Source organism: Drosophila virilis, chromosome 4 (genome assembly GCF_030788295.1).
Source record: "Drosophila virilis strain 15010-1051.87 chromosome 4, Dvir_AGI_RSII-ME, whole genome shotgun sequence".
Lineage (NCBI taxonomy): Eukaryota > Metazoa > Arthropoda > Insecta > Diptera > Drosophilidae > Drosophila > Drosophila virilis.
In genome coordinates this window covers 5516000-5530689 of record NC_091546.1, presented here as the reverse complement: position 1 = coordinate 5530689, position 14690 = coordinate 5516000, and the positions used below count along the sequence as shown (strand labels likewise).

The 14690-nt window shown below is 38.6% G+C and overlaps 1 protein-coding gene and 1 long non-coding RNA gene across 11 annotated transcripts in view; one reads left to right on the top strand and one right to left on the bottom strand.

Annotated features, from left to right (window-relative positions):
• LOC116651529 (uncharacterized) overlaps positions 1-14690 on the bottom strand; it is a 117754-nt gene that overhangs the window by 51099 nt on the left and 51965 nt on the right. For all 5 annotated transcript variants that reach the window (XR_004304527.2, XR_004304524.2, XR_004304526.2 and 2 more), the window contains exon 2: positions 14314-14404. This is a non-coding gene — a long non-coding RNA (uncharacterized lncRNA). The remainder of the gene's footprint in view (positions 1-14313; positions 14405-14690) is intronic.
• Positions 1-14690, top strand: part of bru2 (bruno 2) — a 66324-nt gene that overhangs the window by 13794 nt on the left and 37840 nt on the right. For 4 of the 6 annotated variants that reach the window (XM_032438008.2, XM_032438009.2, XM_032438013.2 and 1 more), the window contains one exon: positions 2315-2363. In XM_032438008.2, the coding sequence (XP_032293899.1) occupies positions 2315-2363 (49 nt within the window). Of the gene's footprint in view, positions 1-2314; positions 2364-6463; positions 6626-11427; positions 12063-14690 lie in introns of those variants that run through there. The other 2 variants (XM_070209479.1, XM_032438010.2) reach the window with 2 other exon arrangements.

Here is a 14690-nt window from a genome sequence, read left to right as displayed (position 1 = left end):
GAGAGAGAGAAAATGAGTTGTACACAAGTGAGAAGCGAGTCTGTAATATAGCGCATTTTAATTGCAATATTTAATGCAAATTAATAAAATAATATTGAAAAATAAAAATTAATTTTAAGTTATAATGTTTCTTTTAATTAAAAAATAAATATATATTTTTTGTACTTTGTTTTATATGAATTGTTATTATTATGGCCTTGTGTATGCCACGTTGAGTGTGAAGAGTTTTTGCGTCAGATATTTTATATGCAAAATCTATCATCATAAACAGTTTTCTTTCTATAACCTTATCCGATCTAATTGAGAAGAGCCAGGAGCAATAAACAGTTTAATTTAATTTTGTTGTTTTCTGCTTATATTTTCATTTAGAAGATTCTGAATATTTCTTGCAGTGTTTTAATTCAAATCCCAATGTTAAGTCCGCGCTAGTATCTGCCCCCTTTCTCTCTCTCTCTCTCGCCAATTCTCGCTCCTGTCCTGCCTCTCTCTCTCTTTCTCACACAGCTTGACAAGCCGAACATTTCGCAATATTTTTATAGCTAATTGACAATTTGAACGGCAATCACACATGAAATATCCTAGCACAAGCAAAAAAACAAAAACCAAAAAAAAAGAAAGAACAAAATAAATGAACAACTAGAAGGCAAATCGTTTTATAAACCAATTGTCATTAAAGTGAAAAGGGTAACATTTTGAGTACATGGGGCTAATACATATCGAAAGCCGAGCCTTACACAAATGGACAGACAGCTAAATTGTGTATGGGGCAACGAGCAGGAGGCGGTTAGGGGGGTTACTGGGAAAAGAACAGCAGCAGCAGCGACGTCCTGGACAGGCCACTTAACTCATTCAACTGTCAATTTTGAATAATAGAGCAGCAAAATGACGCAACAGCGAATGGAAGGGGTCCGGGTAGGGGGCGGCGGGGTAGGGAGGCATGGCGTAACAGCTAAGGCAGTGACATTTTCTCGTAATTTGTGCAAAACCTTTTGACCAGACAACAGGCCAGCCAACCAGCTGTGCAGATAGGCCGGCCAGACGGTCCGAGCACCAGCTGCAGCTTCAGTTTGAGTTCTTGAGCATTTCATTTCAATTTCAGCACAACAGTCACTCACACAGTCACTCAGTCAGTCACTCAGTCAGTCGCTCGGTCATTCATTCATTCACTTAGTGCATCTCTCTCTCTGTCATCGCTCAGCCACGTTTTTTTTTATGGCGCGTAGCCATTTAGAAATGGTTAACAAAGAAAAGGCTATAAGAACGAGTTGTACAAGTGTGTGCAGCAAACAGAAAAGGACATTGCCTACACAAAATAGATTTATTCTGTACCGAAAGTAACACAAGAGCAATGTACACTACTTCCCTCGTTTTGCCCAGTTGTAAAGGGGTGAAATATTAATTGAGTTTCTGTACTAAAATATCAATTTTAGTTACACAGCTTTTTTAAAATTAATAATTATCGAAGTTCAGTCATATTTTGTTTTGACTTTTTGACACGTTTTATTTGCATGTCAAATTTTAAAATTTATGTTCAATCTCAATGAACTGTCTAAATGCGCACAGGGTATCTATAAGTCGAGCAACGAGTCCTAGCCTTGGCGTGCGCTTTAGAAAAACGTGCAGCAATTGGCGCAATTCTAATATGATTGTAAGTATTATTATTATCATTTGCCGCTGTTGGCGCCCCTTAGCTGAATGAAAAGTTAATTGAAATCAAAGTAATGGCTGTAGACCCGTTGCCAACGGTCCTGTCAGGTCCTGGCACCGAGGACAGCTGAGAGCCTTATCGGTTTGCTCAATGAATGTAATATAAATGAAAAATTGTTAAAAGCAGAGCATTCAATTGCACAAGTGCTAATGGCCACGTTAATGAAATGGACGCTTGATTTTTATTTCCACATTGCCCCCTTTCCGTTGCTCCCCCGCCCCACTTGCTTGTCTGCTTTTCTTTTTAGCCATTTCATTAGTTTCATGAACATTTGTTAGCCTTTGCACTTGCCTTTTGTAGCAACATTCTTGTTGCATTTCATTCGGTATCATGGTAATGAAATCTTCAAAGCACACAAACAGAAAGGTAGCTGAAAAACTTATCAGACATGGAGGTGGCACAGAGGGGAGTTGTGTGGGAGCCAGCACTCATGTGTCCTGGCATAGCCCGAGAGCCTGAATTGCAATTCAGCAGCTGCAAGCAGCTATTAAAAAACATAAAACAAAAAACGTACGAGCTGTGTAGTCTCTGCTCTTTGCTCTGCTTATGCCATCCTACTCTTACTAATATGCTCTCTCTCTCTCTCTTTCTTTTGCCATTTTACAGATGCATCATCCCATTCAAATGAAGCCTGCGGATAGTGAGAACAGAAATGGTAAGTTTTGCAACAAAAAACTAAAGGAAATGCATTCTTTTTTTTTGCTATTTGCCCTTTGTCTGGCTGATCTTGCTTTTTATGGCCCTGCCTTGTGGTCTTAATCGCAACTTGTATCGGAAAACATGCGCCTACCATATGCATGAATAATGGCCGGGCGGCATTCAGAGAGGCGCTGGCGATATAGCAGCAATAGTAAGCTTGTGGCGGCCCACTAAATCGATTAAGGTCTTTGCCTCTATCTCTGTCTGGGGCATTGAAAGCTTTGGTGCCTAGAACACGCTCTGAATAAATACAATTTCAATAAGAGCGCAACTGTTAACCAGACACGTAGCTGCTCCTGCTCCTGCTCTCGTTTGTTCTCTCTCTCTCTCTCTCTCTCTCTCTCTCTCTGTCTCATTCCCCTCTGACTAGGACTATAAATTGCAGCCGCGTTAACAGTAACTAAAAAGTCAAACACTCAAAATACCAAAGTACCCAACTACATGATGACCAGGTGGCAACGCTGCTCAACCAAAGCCAAACCAAAATGAAACTCTTTATTGAGTCTTTTTTTTGCCGCGCCATTCGCCATGGCTGTCAATAGACGCGTCTGCGACGCCATTTTGCCACGCGTTGCGCTTCCGTTTCCGCTGCGTGCGTGTGCGAGCGCGTGTATGTGTCTGTTGATTGAGGCAGCTGTGGTTAAGACTTTGGTATTGCTGCGCCTACTTTTCATTTTAACAATTTCTTCTGTGGAATGTTCGTTATCATTTCTGTTTCCTTTTCCGATCGTTGTCTACCTTTTTTAAGACTGTTTTTAATTGCTTTTCCGGCTGTACTAATTTGTTCTTTATCGATTGGACTTATCGTGCCTAAGCTAAGCCCTGAACATGAAAGATTTCCTTTTGGTGCGGCTTACTTCTTACTTAAAGCTGGGAATTATGCAACGTTTTGTTTCTAATTTATGCATTTAACTCTCCTACTCAACGTTTTGGTACTAATTCGTATATTAATCTAGTCGCATTTCACTTTCTCCATCAAGCTGTGCATATCTTTTACAAATTTCTTCGATATCTTTTGTTCTCATTATATATTTTCACATCTTCAATCCGTATAGTTTGCCCATCGCATATATCTGCAAATTTTTATGCTTTTTCAATCACTTAACGTGCTCAACGAGTACCACAAAATAATAATTGTTGTTGTTCTTGTTGTCTTGTGCGTCACGCTGTACGCGTGACAAAAATAAATCACAAAATTAAAAATACGTAACATAGAAATTTTATGGTAAATTAAGAAAATGTGCAAAAAAGAGTGTTCTAGTAGGCAATGCACGACTAAGAGATGCCCGTACACAACATGGGTTGAGTTTCTAAAATCGATATCTATCGTGTTAAATATCGAAACATTGACAATTATAAAAATTGACATCTCTGGCTTTGATATTGCCTTAGGCCCAAGGGTTGATTGAAAGGGGCGGTTGATCGGAGCGCAAGACTTGTCTAGATGATGCTGATAAATAATTTATACATGAATACATTATGAAATCAGGGCTGTCTACATCTGCTTCTAAAAACCATACGCACTATTCATTCATTATACCCATCAATAGCTACAGGGCAGAGAAACTGTCACTCAGCAAATTGAAACTGCAAAATCTCGCATAGGCTTCAAACAAACATATTTATAGCAAAAATACTTTAAATAAAAATGCATTCAATATTCTGTGAGCAATTACTCGACGCATAATGCGTAATGCAGCCCAAACATTATCTCAGATATATGCATGTCTAGAAGTGTCAAGAAATTATTTTTAACAAGGCGTAGCAATAACAAAGCTATTAAACTTAGAGAACTAGCAAACACGCAGAATATTCAATACTCTTAAAGAAAATTGAACTTTATGGAATGCGTTTAAGGATAAAAAATTAGGAATAATTACAAAATTTTATTTTGTTAACGTCTGCTTAAATTATAATATACCCTGTGGCATATAATCAATCTAAATTTCGTACTACCCCTAATGAGTAGAGTATATTTGGCCAAAATAAATACAAAAAGTATATATGCCGCATAATTTCAAATGCCACACGATATAAGCAAATGCAACAAGTGCAAAAGTTGTCCTCCACTCCTTTACCGCACCTACTCCCTGCCCCGAACGAGCCAAAACCAAACGCCCGCCACGCCTCCTGCGTGTTTGGCAAAATGTTTTGGCGACACTTGACAAAATGCCAGAAATTCTAAACACTTTTAGCCGTTTGTCGTTGGCCTTTTGGCTGCCCTTTTTGCCGTTGCCAGCTTCTACTTTGCGAGCTGCTTTGAATTTTTCGCACAGAGTGAAAGAGAGAGCGAGAGAGAGAGAGGGGGAGAGAAAGTGTGCATTTGCCTCGTTCTAGCTTACAGAGTGCAGTCTCTTTCTGTTCGCCTGCCTAATCATGGCAAATTAATTATTTGCTGCAGTGGCTGCACATTTAACGCACACTTTTATTTATGCCGCTTGGCTTTCTAATTAATGAGTATATTCGCGAATTGTCAGGCGCTGACATGGCAGCCCTCCCCCCCTCCCCCTGCCTAGGGCCTCCCTCGCGCAAGTAATTCCATGACGTGACGTCTTTTTGACGACAACAACAACAACATACGACTTTATTTAAGAGTGGAGCGCGGTATCTTTAGATCTGCGCTTGGGTCAAATGCATTTTCATGCTTGCAATTTGTGTATCTGCATCTGTTAGATACTTTGCTGCTGGTCACATTAACACACTTTTCATTTCAATTATGGCAAACACAAAGCGCTTTTCTATGTAGCCAGCATGGCTGAGCCGCAGTCGAGACTCTTGGAGTGCGCCTCAATTGATTTTCGCACATTTGTTGCTCGTTTAGCGGCTGACGTGATCGCTTGTTTAGATACAGCCATGAGTATGTATCTAGCAGATGCATTCAAACACGTAAGTAGCTGAAGTTCGTTGGGATTTTGTACAATTTGTAGCCAAGTTGTTAATTATGAGCAGCGTTTCGTTTAACTTGGCGTTAAATGTGCTAAATATTGTACAAATCGAAGTTTTTCTGCTTTTTGTGTGAATAAGAGCATCAAAATGAGCCAAGAGCGGGATTAAGTTAAGCTGAAAGTACAGTGAAGTGTCTACTAAGGAGAAGCTTCATTCGGCGGAGTTCTTATACAGCTGCCCTATTTGTCCTACATATACATACATGTGTACATGTAATACTTCAATCCCTTGAGGCATGGTATCGATATTTATCGATATTTTGAAAATGGGAAAATATATCGAAATATGTTAATATGCTGGAATCTATGTATTTTACATTTCAAGTACCTAGCTTGTAAGTTTTATAGATTAAAGCGTACAGACACACAGAGACTGGTTGATGGACTCTTGAACTTCAACCTAATCAATAATATATAAATCAAAAAGAGTCGGTTATGACTTCTTCTGACTCTTCTACAGAGTACGTACTATAGTTATTTTCTAAAATCTTCGATATCGCTAAGAGCGTGCGGATGTTCACCCAAAAGAGCTGCCACTGTATTCAAATGCAAAGTGAGGTTAGGCGCAGAGTTGAGCTTAGAATTGTTAAACTTGCAAGTCAAACGTAAGCTTCAAAACACCAACTGCTCCTCCGAAGCCCAACGAAAGCGACTGCAATGAGCTGCACTTATGCAAGAGCGAGACGGACGCCAGGCAATCATTTTGTTTTAACTCCAAACAACAACACAGGAACATAATAAAAACGCTGAGTCAGCCGGCAGCAGCGCGAATACTCGAAACAAACATAAACAAACAGACTGACAAAACAAAATAAAATAAAAGGCAAGCAAAGAGCGTAACTAATTGACTTTCAGTTAGCCACAAGTGTCGAAGAGCGCGCCAACAGCTGTGCAATTGGCCGCTAAGAGAGCGGCACCCGTTAGTGTGTGGGAGAGAGAAAGAGAGAGAGAGACAGATCGTAAGAGAGGACAAGCAGCCGACGCAACGGCATTGCCAGCGGCAAAATCAAATGAAATTCAAAGTGCAGCGCAATTGTAGATCGACCAAAGCCAAGCAAGCACACACCGAGCCGGGCAACGACGGGTCGCTCAGTCTTCGCACAGACAGTCAGTCGATCGGTCGCCGGACGCGTCGATAGCCGCACGCTCGCAATTTGTCATACGTGAAAAGCGTATTCAATAGAACTTTGTCGCCGCAGTTTGCCGCAGTTCGCCGCAGCTGACAGTCATAGATCGCGCACGTTTTTGTTGTATTTGTTGTTTCGCTTGAAAAGTAAACAATAAATTAAATTCATTAAATTAAATAAATGCGCTGCGCTTAATTGAAGTGAATTGAAACTAAATGTGTTGCGATCGATTCCCCAGGCTTACAGACACTCAATTGATTGAAAATGTCGCGCACTTAACTGTCATTTACAATTATTGTGCAATCGTGTAAGGCTGACAAATATTTCAAAAGAAAAATAAATTAAAACAATACTTAACAAAGTGTTTACAGTCAAAAATGTGCGATTATTGCAGGCCATAAAGTGCATATATTTTGTTTTATGCTTACTTAAAGTCTTTGAGTAATATTTATTTTTGCCTAAAATAAGTTTCTATAATTAATACTATAATAAATGCTCGGTCAGTTGTTCAATTTGCCAATTGCCAAAATGTAAACAACGCCAACAAAACCCCAGCAACAATATGCAAATAAGCTTCGTATTGACAAAAGACTTTAAGAGAAAAAAAAACATAAAACAAATAAAAAATCAAATGAAAAAAATTATAATAAATCTGAGCAACTGCAGCAGCAGCAGCCGCTGCTTGACTCATGCCAGCCGGCTTCTCGGTATCTCAGCTCCTACAGCTGGTTAATTATTGTGAACCGGCGTCACCTGCCCGTCCGCCCCTTTGCCACCTTTGTTAAACGGCCGCAACCAGTTTTTCATTTCAATTTCCATTCAATTTCGCTCTTGCTGCTTCTTCTTCTTCTTACATATAAAGAAATATACAATATATATATATATGTGTATCTTAACGTAGCACAGATATGGCAATTGAGCCGTTATTAAGTCAGCTGTTTTCTGTTTTTGCCGTTTTGTTTTGCTTCGAGTGCATTCCGCATATCCGCAGATACTTTAGTTGTATCTTTTATTGCTGCTTTAAGTCCCTCAAATACTTTATCTTTAGCTGTGGCTCTTGCTATGTAAATATCTATAAAGATATTCCTTACATACCTCAACTGTATCATATGTATCCACATCGATAGCCTACAGATACTTTATCTGCAACTTTAAAAGTATCTGTAACGATATTTCCCAAATCTTATATCTGCATATATAGCTGTGGCTTTATGTATGTCTATATTGATATCTTACAGATACTTTATCTGTATCTCCATATCGCAGATACCTTATCTATATCTACATCCCTAAAATACCTTTACTGTATCTGTAGCTGTTGCATCTACACCAATATCTTATCTGTAGCTATTTCTCCATATGCATCTGTATCTATATCCAGTAGATATTTTATCCGTATCTGTAGCTGTTACGCCATATACATTTTATCTGTAACTATTTCTCTACATGCATCTGCCTCTATATCCCGCAGATATTTTATCTGTATCTATAGCTATTGCTCTATTTGTATCAGTATCTGTGCCCGCGTTATTCTAGTTGCGCTTGCGTGGCCGGCGTCGAGCCATTGCCAAAAGCATTTGTGGAATGCCACCAAATGGAGAAATTTTCCTATGTTGCGTGTTGCAAGTGCGTTTTGCCTTGTTGCAGCTGCAGTTTGTCATGTGGCACAAGCCACACATGCGGCACGCTCGACTTCAAATATGCGCATAATTGCAGTGCGTAGCAAATACGAATGAAATATCACTTAGATAGAAATGTGAAATAAGCTCTAGAAATTTTATTTCGCACTTTATCAATTCTGCAGGGCATAAGTACACAAAGATATTTCACAATCGGACCTGAATAGGTTAAAAAGAATTGTTAATTAGGCCGAGAATCAGATGACTTTCAACAAGTTTTAAAATGAGTCGTGAATCTCGTACATTATTATTGTGATAGATATATAATAATATCATTTATAGATAATCTAGTAGAGTTATTTACCTAGTAACTAATTTGTTAAGACAGCTGCACCAATCCTTATATTGACAGCAGAATAATCTTTGACTAATTAAAGAATATCTTTACCTCCCTTTTCACCAATCCAAGCAGAACTTCAATTAGGCATGAATGGCATTGCACAAGCTGAACAAACTGATTTCCTAATCATAATTGCAGACAATTCCACGCTATTCTATTCTATTCCCAACCATTCTATTGGCTGAACTATTGTCATTGTTTGGGAATTATGCTAAAAGCCTTGCTTGAACTACAAGTATTGTCCAAAAGAGTCTTAGAACGACAACGGGCCATAGACACATAGACAATGCTGTGAGCTGTAGCATGCTTAACATACATCATTTTCTTCTGAGGGGTCGGGTAGCAGGAGTCTAGAGTCAAAGACATTGCCACATGATTGTGCAATGCCATTCAGCAAGTGCTGCGACTGCGGCGGCGGCTGCAATGAAAACTCAGAGACATTGGGGCAATTAATTGAAGAAATCACGCACTTAGAATCCCAAATGCAGTATGGTCATAAATTCTGAAGAGAGCTAGAGGGTGAGCCAGATGGGGGCGAGAGGCACCGAGCTGGAGAGAGAACAAAGCGAGGCGCATTGAATGACTTTGGGGACACCATAACGATGACTTCTATGGCCTGGACACAGGCACAAATACGGCTAACGGGCTGCCTCTATGAAAGACAAAAAGCGTACAAAATAAAAAAAACTCAACGACAATTGAAAAAGCAAAGAAAAACTGTGAAGAAGCAGCAGCAACACAATTCTAAGGCAGGCGACAAGTTTTGCATATTAAAAACGCAGAAAGAGAAAAAACAAACAAGCTGACGTAAGGCGAGCATGCCCGAACAGCAGACACCCTGTAAGCAGGCTTCTAACTATTATAAATAAAGTTTTAAATAATTTGTGTGTAGATTTGTAGAGTCTGTGTGTATATCAATAAGCCAAGCAATGCCTCGAAATAATATTTTCAATAATATATTCTATTTCGAAACATTGCTTTTAATTTGTTACTACGAATCCGAATTGAATATAAAAAAGAAAGGCAGCCAAAACCAGCTTAATATATTTGTTATATTAGTTAGTCAAGGGGGTGTTTTAAAAAACTGAAATGTTGCGATCTTTGCATGCCATACGAGATATAAAACGCCGCTTGATGTCTGTAGAATAATAATCCGAAAAATAGTAGTCGATATATAAAGATATCATAGGCGAAAAAGTCCAATTTTCAACAAACCTGAATACCTATCATTCTTTTTTTCCTATCCAATCTCTAGCTTAGACAGTCTCTGAGATCCACCAATTTATACAGAGAACCTTAGTAAACTAACTCGACTCGAGCGTTGAGGCTGATCAGATACAGCTTATGGGTTCCTTTGAGCAACTGCAATATACCCTATTATTGGTTACTTATAATGGCTGCAGGGTATACAAAACTCAAGATTGAATAACAAATTGTATGGCAAATTATTGTGTATGGTAGCTGCATGTACATTGTTGTCGTAATTGTTGCTGTCGTTGTTGTTGTTGTTGCAGTTGTTGTTGCTGCTGCTGTTGCTACTTTTTTATAGCTTCTTTCACTCCAATTGTGGACGTCAGTTGAGGCTCGCACAAAAACGAATGCGCCTCAATCAGAGAATTTTAATTATTATTTTCAATTATCGAAAATGGTTTTGCGTCTGTTTCAATATGCCGCATAGATATATATATTCATATATATATATATTATGCTTTTATTCTCCCTTTGTCGTTTTGGGGCTTTTCAAGTGTTTTGCTGGGGCGTCTGTTTGCATTTTGTACCCCCAAGCCGCCCCCCTCCAAATGTATCTGTATCTGCTGCTATTGTTAAGGCGTTGCTCGTAATTAGGGGGCGTTTCAATTGCGGCATATGGTTTTATTTTAATTAAATTTCTTGTCGAGATAAGCGCTTCGGTACACCCGAAACCGCAGCCACAGCTGGCCCTTCAGTTCGTGGCTGAGCGTGGCTTTTTAGACTCCAACTAGTATTTGTTTCTGTTTTTTTTTTCTGTGTTGGTTTCTTCTAATGTCCGACGACAAGGGCAATGAGTACTTTTCGAGTACTCAGTTTTGTTTTGTTAAGCACACACAAAAATCGGAGCCAAACAAATCCGCTGAAATACGATCGAGAGTGGAAACAACTGAAGCTTTTAGCGTGTAGCTGCAAAAGCCACAAAGCTGTTAACTGATAAATTAAACAACTGTCGCCGGGCTCTGAAACGCGAAACAATAATAAACAAACAAACAAAATGTGCGACGCAGAGCCGCAGCGTTCGCAAAGTCAGACAATCCAGTACACAGTAGTAAAAAGCTTCAGATACATAAGCTCAACTCTGTCATTCTCCTATATAGACACAAAAATGATTTTTATCAGCTTGGGCGAGCGCGAATTGCATTGGCCAAAGGCACACAACTCCAAGCTCAACAAAAACAAAAATCAAAATAAAACCAAATTAACTCGAAATGATTCGCTGTGATGCGCTCTTGTGTGTATCTGTGAGATACTCGTGATCAGGTGGCGGCTGTGATCAGCGCTGCTTAGCACGCGTCACTTGACGAGACCCCCAATTTCTGGCTTAGATACACTGCACTACGAAACGAGCCTAAGGCCGATCCTGAAGGCTATGCGACGGGCTATAAACGAATATGGGTTATCTTTTCTATATTAATAAAGATCTCGAGTTATTTTTCATCCAAGATAACTATATATCTAAATTTAAGCAAACAAATTATTATATCAATTTAAATGTAGATTTTAATATCATTTGAAGAATATCAGGCTTGGAATATGAGATATAAAGATATATTAAAATCCAGATCCATGAAGCAGTCTATTAGAATTATCTATTAGAATTATTTTTCGATAGGAATCTAGTTTAGAAAGACTTGTGGATATCTTTCTTGAAGATTTGTAACAATTAATTTGCTCGTCTTCATATTATTACATTGGCAATTGTTTGTGGTTTATAGAGTATAACATATTCGCATTTGCACTTCGTGTGTGTGTGTGGTGTGTGTGTAGAGTGTGTGGTTTTTCATTTTGTCGCAAATGCCATTTAGCCGAAACGAAAAATGCCAAAACTAAAAGGCAACAATAATAATGATAATTTTGTATTCGTATTCGCATTCGTATTCGTATGTTCGAATGTCGGATGCCGCGCCATGCGGTTGGGCACTGGCAGCAGCACATCGTGAACTGAGTACACAATGGCTAAAGTACACACACAGGTACACACACACACATGCAACAACTACAACTGCGACAAAAACGAAAAGCTAAAGAAACAAAAAATCAGAAGAAAAAAAGTAAAATCAAGTAAAATAAACCGCACGACAGCGCAAAACGGCAGCGAAAAAAACGCGACGCTAGCAGTTTGTCACTCAATCGGCCCGCAATCAGTCGCGTTTTTTATTTGTCGTCGGTCTGCGGCATAGAACGCCGCCTAAGATACACGCGCATATCTCAGTATCTCATAGATACATTGGCAGTTACCACAAAGCGAGACGTGCGCGTCGCTGCAAGTCGCTTGAGCTGCGCACGCGCGTCTTCAACTCGAAGTGTCAAAATGTATCTATCGCATTAATTGTATCTGACAGATACAAAACCTAAATAAAAAAGAATGCACTGCAATGCCAACTATGCAGCATTGTTGTTGTTGTTGTTATTGTAAACTGCGCATGTAGAACAAAGACTTTAAGTACAGTGAAGCTGGTAAAAGAAATTCGTGTGTTGGGTTCATCTGTCTAAGGCTATCGATTCTGTGAGATGCAGATACATTTAATGCATATAAATATTGTTGTGCTTGTTACATTTGTATTTGTTCGTGCATTTTAAACAATAAGCACAAAGACCCAGCAGTACAGTGAAGCTTGCCTAACAAGTTCTCGTTAGGCTTCTATTGCTGTAGATAGCTGATTTTCGATCCCTTTCGCTATAAGTACAGTGAAGTATGCCTAACATTTACTACATTAATTTATCAGAAAACCATTTTTAAGCTAAATTCACAGAGACAGTTATCACTGTAGTGTGCATACACTCGAAGAAACATTGATAAAGTGAAGCTTGGCTTACAGACCTATGCATAATTGCCTTTAAGTACAACGCATTTAAGCAGTTATTACTGTATTTACATTTAAAACAGCGACGCTTGTTTAACAAACATGCAAAGACCTTTTTCTTGCTGAGCTTGCTTTGCCAGCTTACATTTTAGCTCAACTTGCTTATGCAGCCATCACTGTACTTGCTATTGAAGCTAAAGCTATGTTTAGGCGATTGACTGTATTGTAGCATATCATTTGATGACTTAGTCAAAGTACAGTGAAGCTTGCTTAATAAAATATTGAAAACTGTACTTGCTTTGAACTAAATGCAGCTGCATATGGAACTCTTCTACAATTCAACTTATGCAGTAAACACTGTGGTTTCTATGTACGCGCTGAGCTAAAAGTGCCGTGGAAATGTTGTTTGCAAAACTAAAGTGTATATTAGCCCACCTAGGCAGTTATTACTGTTGCTGCTGATAAACCCTATTTACCTGGACTGAATATGCATGTACAAACGTGTCGAATGTATTTAAATAAATTTGCTGTACAGGCACAGCAACAGCTGATTCGTTACAGAGAACAATAGCTAAACAACAATGCATCGAAAAGTTCTCTCTCTCACTCTCACGCTGTATATATTTATATATTTACACGACATATTTGTATAAAAGTTAAACCGATTTCCGATACAGTTGGTAACGCTTGAATGCCGCAGTCTGTTCGGGGTGTGCCCCAAACACAAACACAAACACAAATACCCAGAGAGAGCATCATAAATGCTGGCATCTTCACGATCTGAGAGCCCGAACTCATACCTGAACAATATGGGTACGTGCGTAAAGTCTAGCTCAAGGTCGCCAATGACTGCGCCCTAAGTTCCATACACACATATATATATATACATTCTATAGAGACATATCTATGTACTTTGCTATGATACAATACGGGAAATTTGTTGACTTGCCGCGAATGCCGCATTTGTGCAAATATTAAAAGATGCCTTAAGCAAACAACTAGCACAAGTGTCATTAAATTGAAAACATCTATAAGAAAAGGCCACGCAATGGCTCTAGATGTGTGTGTTTTCCCTCGCATATATCATTTTAAAACAAATCCAGAGAAAGATAGAGAGAGAGAGAGAGAGAGAGTGAGTGGGAGAGGGCGAAGAGAGACATCACGTAATGGATTTCTTGGCGTCAGCATGAAAATGAATCACTTGGCCGCAGGCAAAGTAAATTCCAATTGAAAATTATCAGTCGGTTAGCTGACTTTTCTGGCTTTCGGTTAGACCGAGGGCTACAAATGCGTATTGCCCGGCAACAAACGGAAATTGTCAGTTGTCAATTTTTTGAGAACAGCAGCAACAACAACAACAATTAGAACAACACAACAAAGGTGTGCGGCATATTAAATACAAAATGTCAACAGCTCGTCAACCCAAAAGCGTAAACCCAAAAATACTTATATACATTATGCATACATATGCATACATGGCATATCTATGTATATCTGAACATAAATGACTAGTCAAAAGAGTGCACATTAAAAAAAAAAAGGGCAAAACAATTTGGTTAAACATGCTAGAGGCATTTTTTTAAATATTTTTGCTGGGAACATCCCCATCCTAAAATATATATAGTTAAGAAATATTACTATGTGAACTATACGTTAGGCAGGCAGGCATTACCTTTTATATAAACTCCGCATTCTACAAAATCTATTGTTTTTATATTATTATTTATTACAATATATATTATATTTTTTTCTCCACTTACCTGGAAGATCACCTTCTCAAATATTTGTCAGAAAGATATAAAGATGTACTCCTCAAATCTTTAATCAATGGTGCTCCTGTGAATTAAGACTCTAGAATAAATAATAAATAAATATATTTAGATAAATACATCAAAAGCATATTTGTATAATTTTCTATGCGCCTCAATTAGAGCTTGGTTTAAAAAACTTCAGTTAAATATATCCGAATCATAATTGCAGTTCTCGCTAATAAATATATAGTTAAAAAAAGGTCATGAAGAAATCGTCGCTATTAGTCATAATAAATCTATATTATAGAAATCATATATCCTCTTGACATCGTTCTCTATCTTTCTCGCTACCTCTCCGTACCTCTTTCTCTCTTTTTACATCTTCT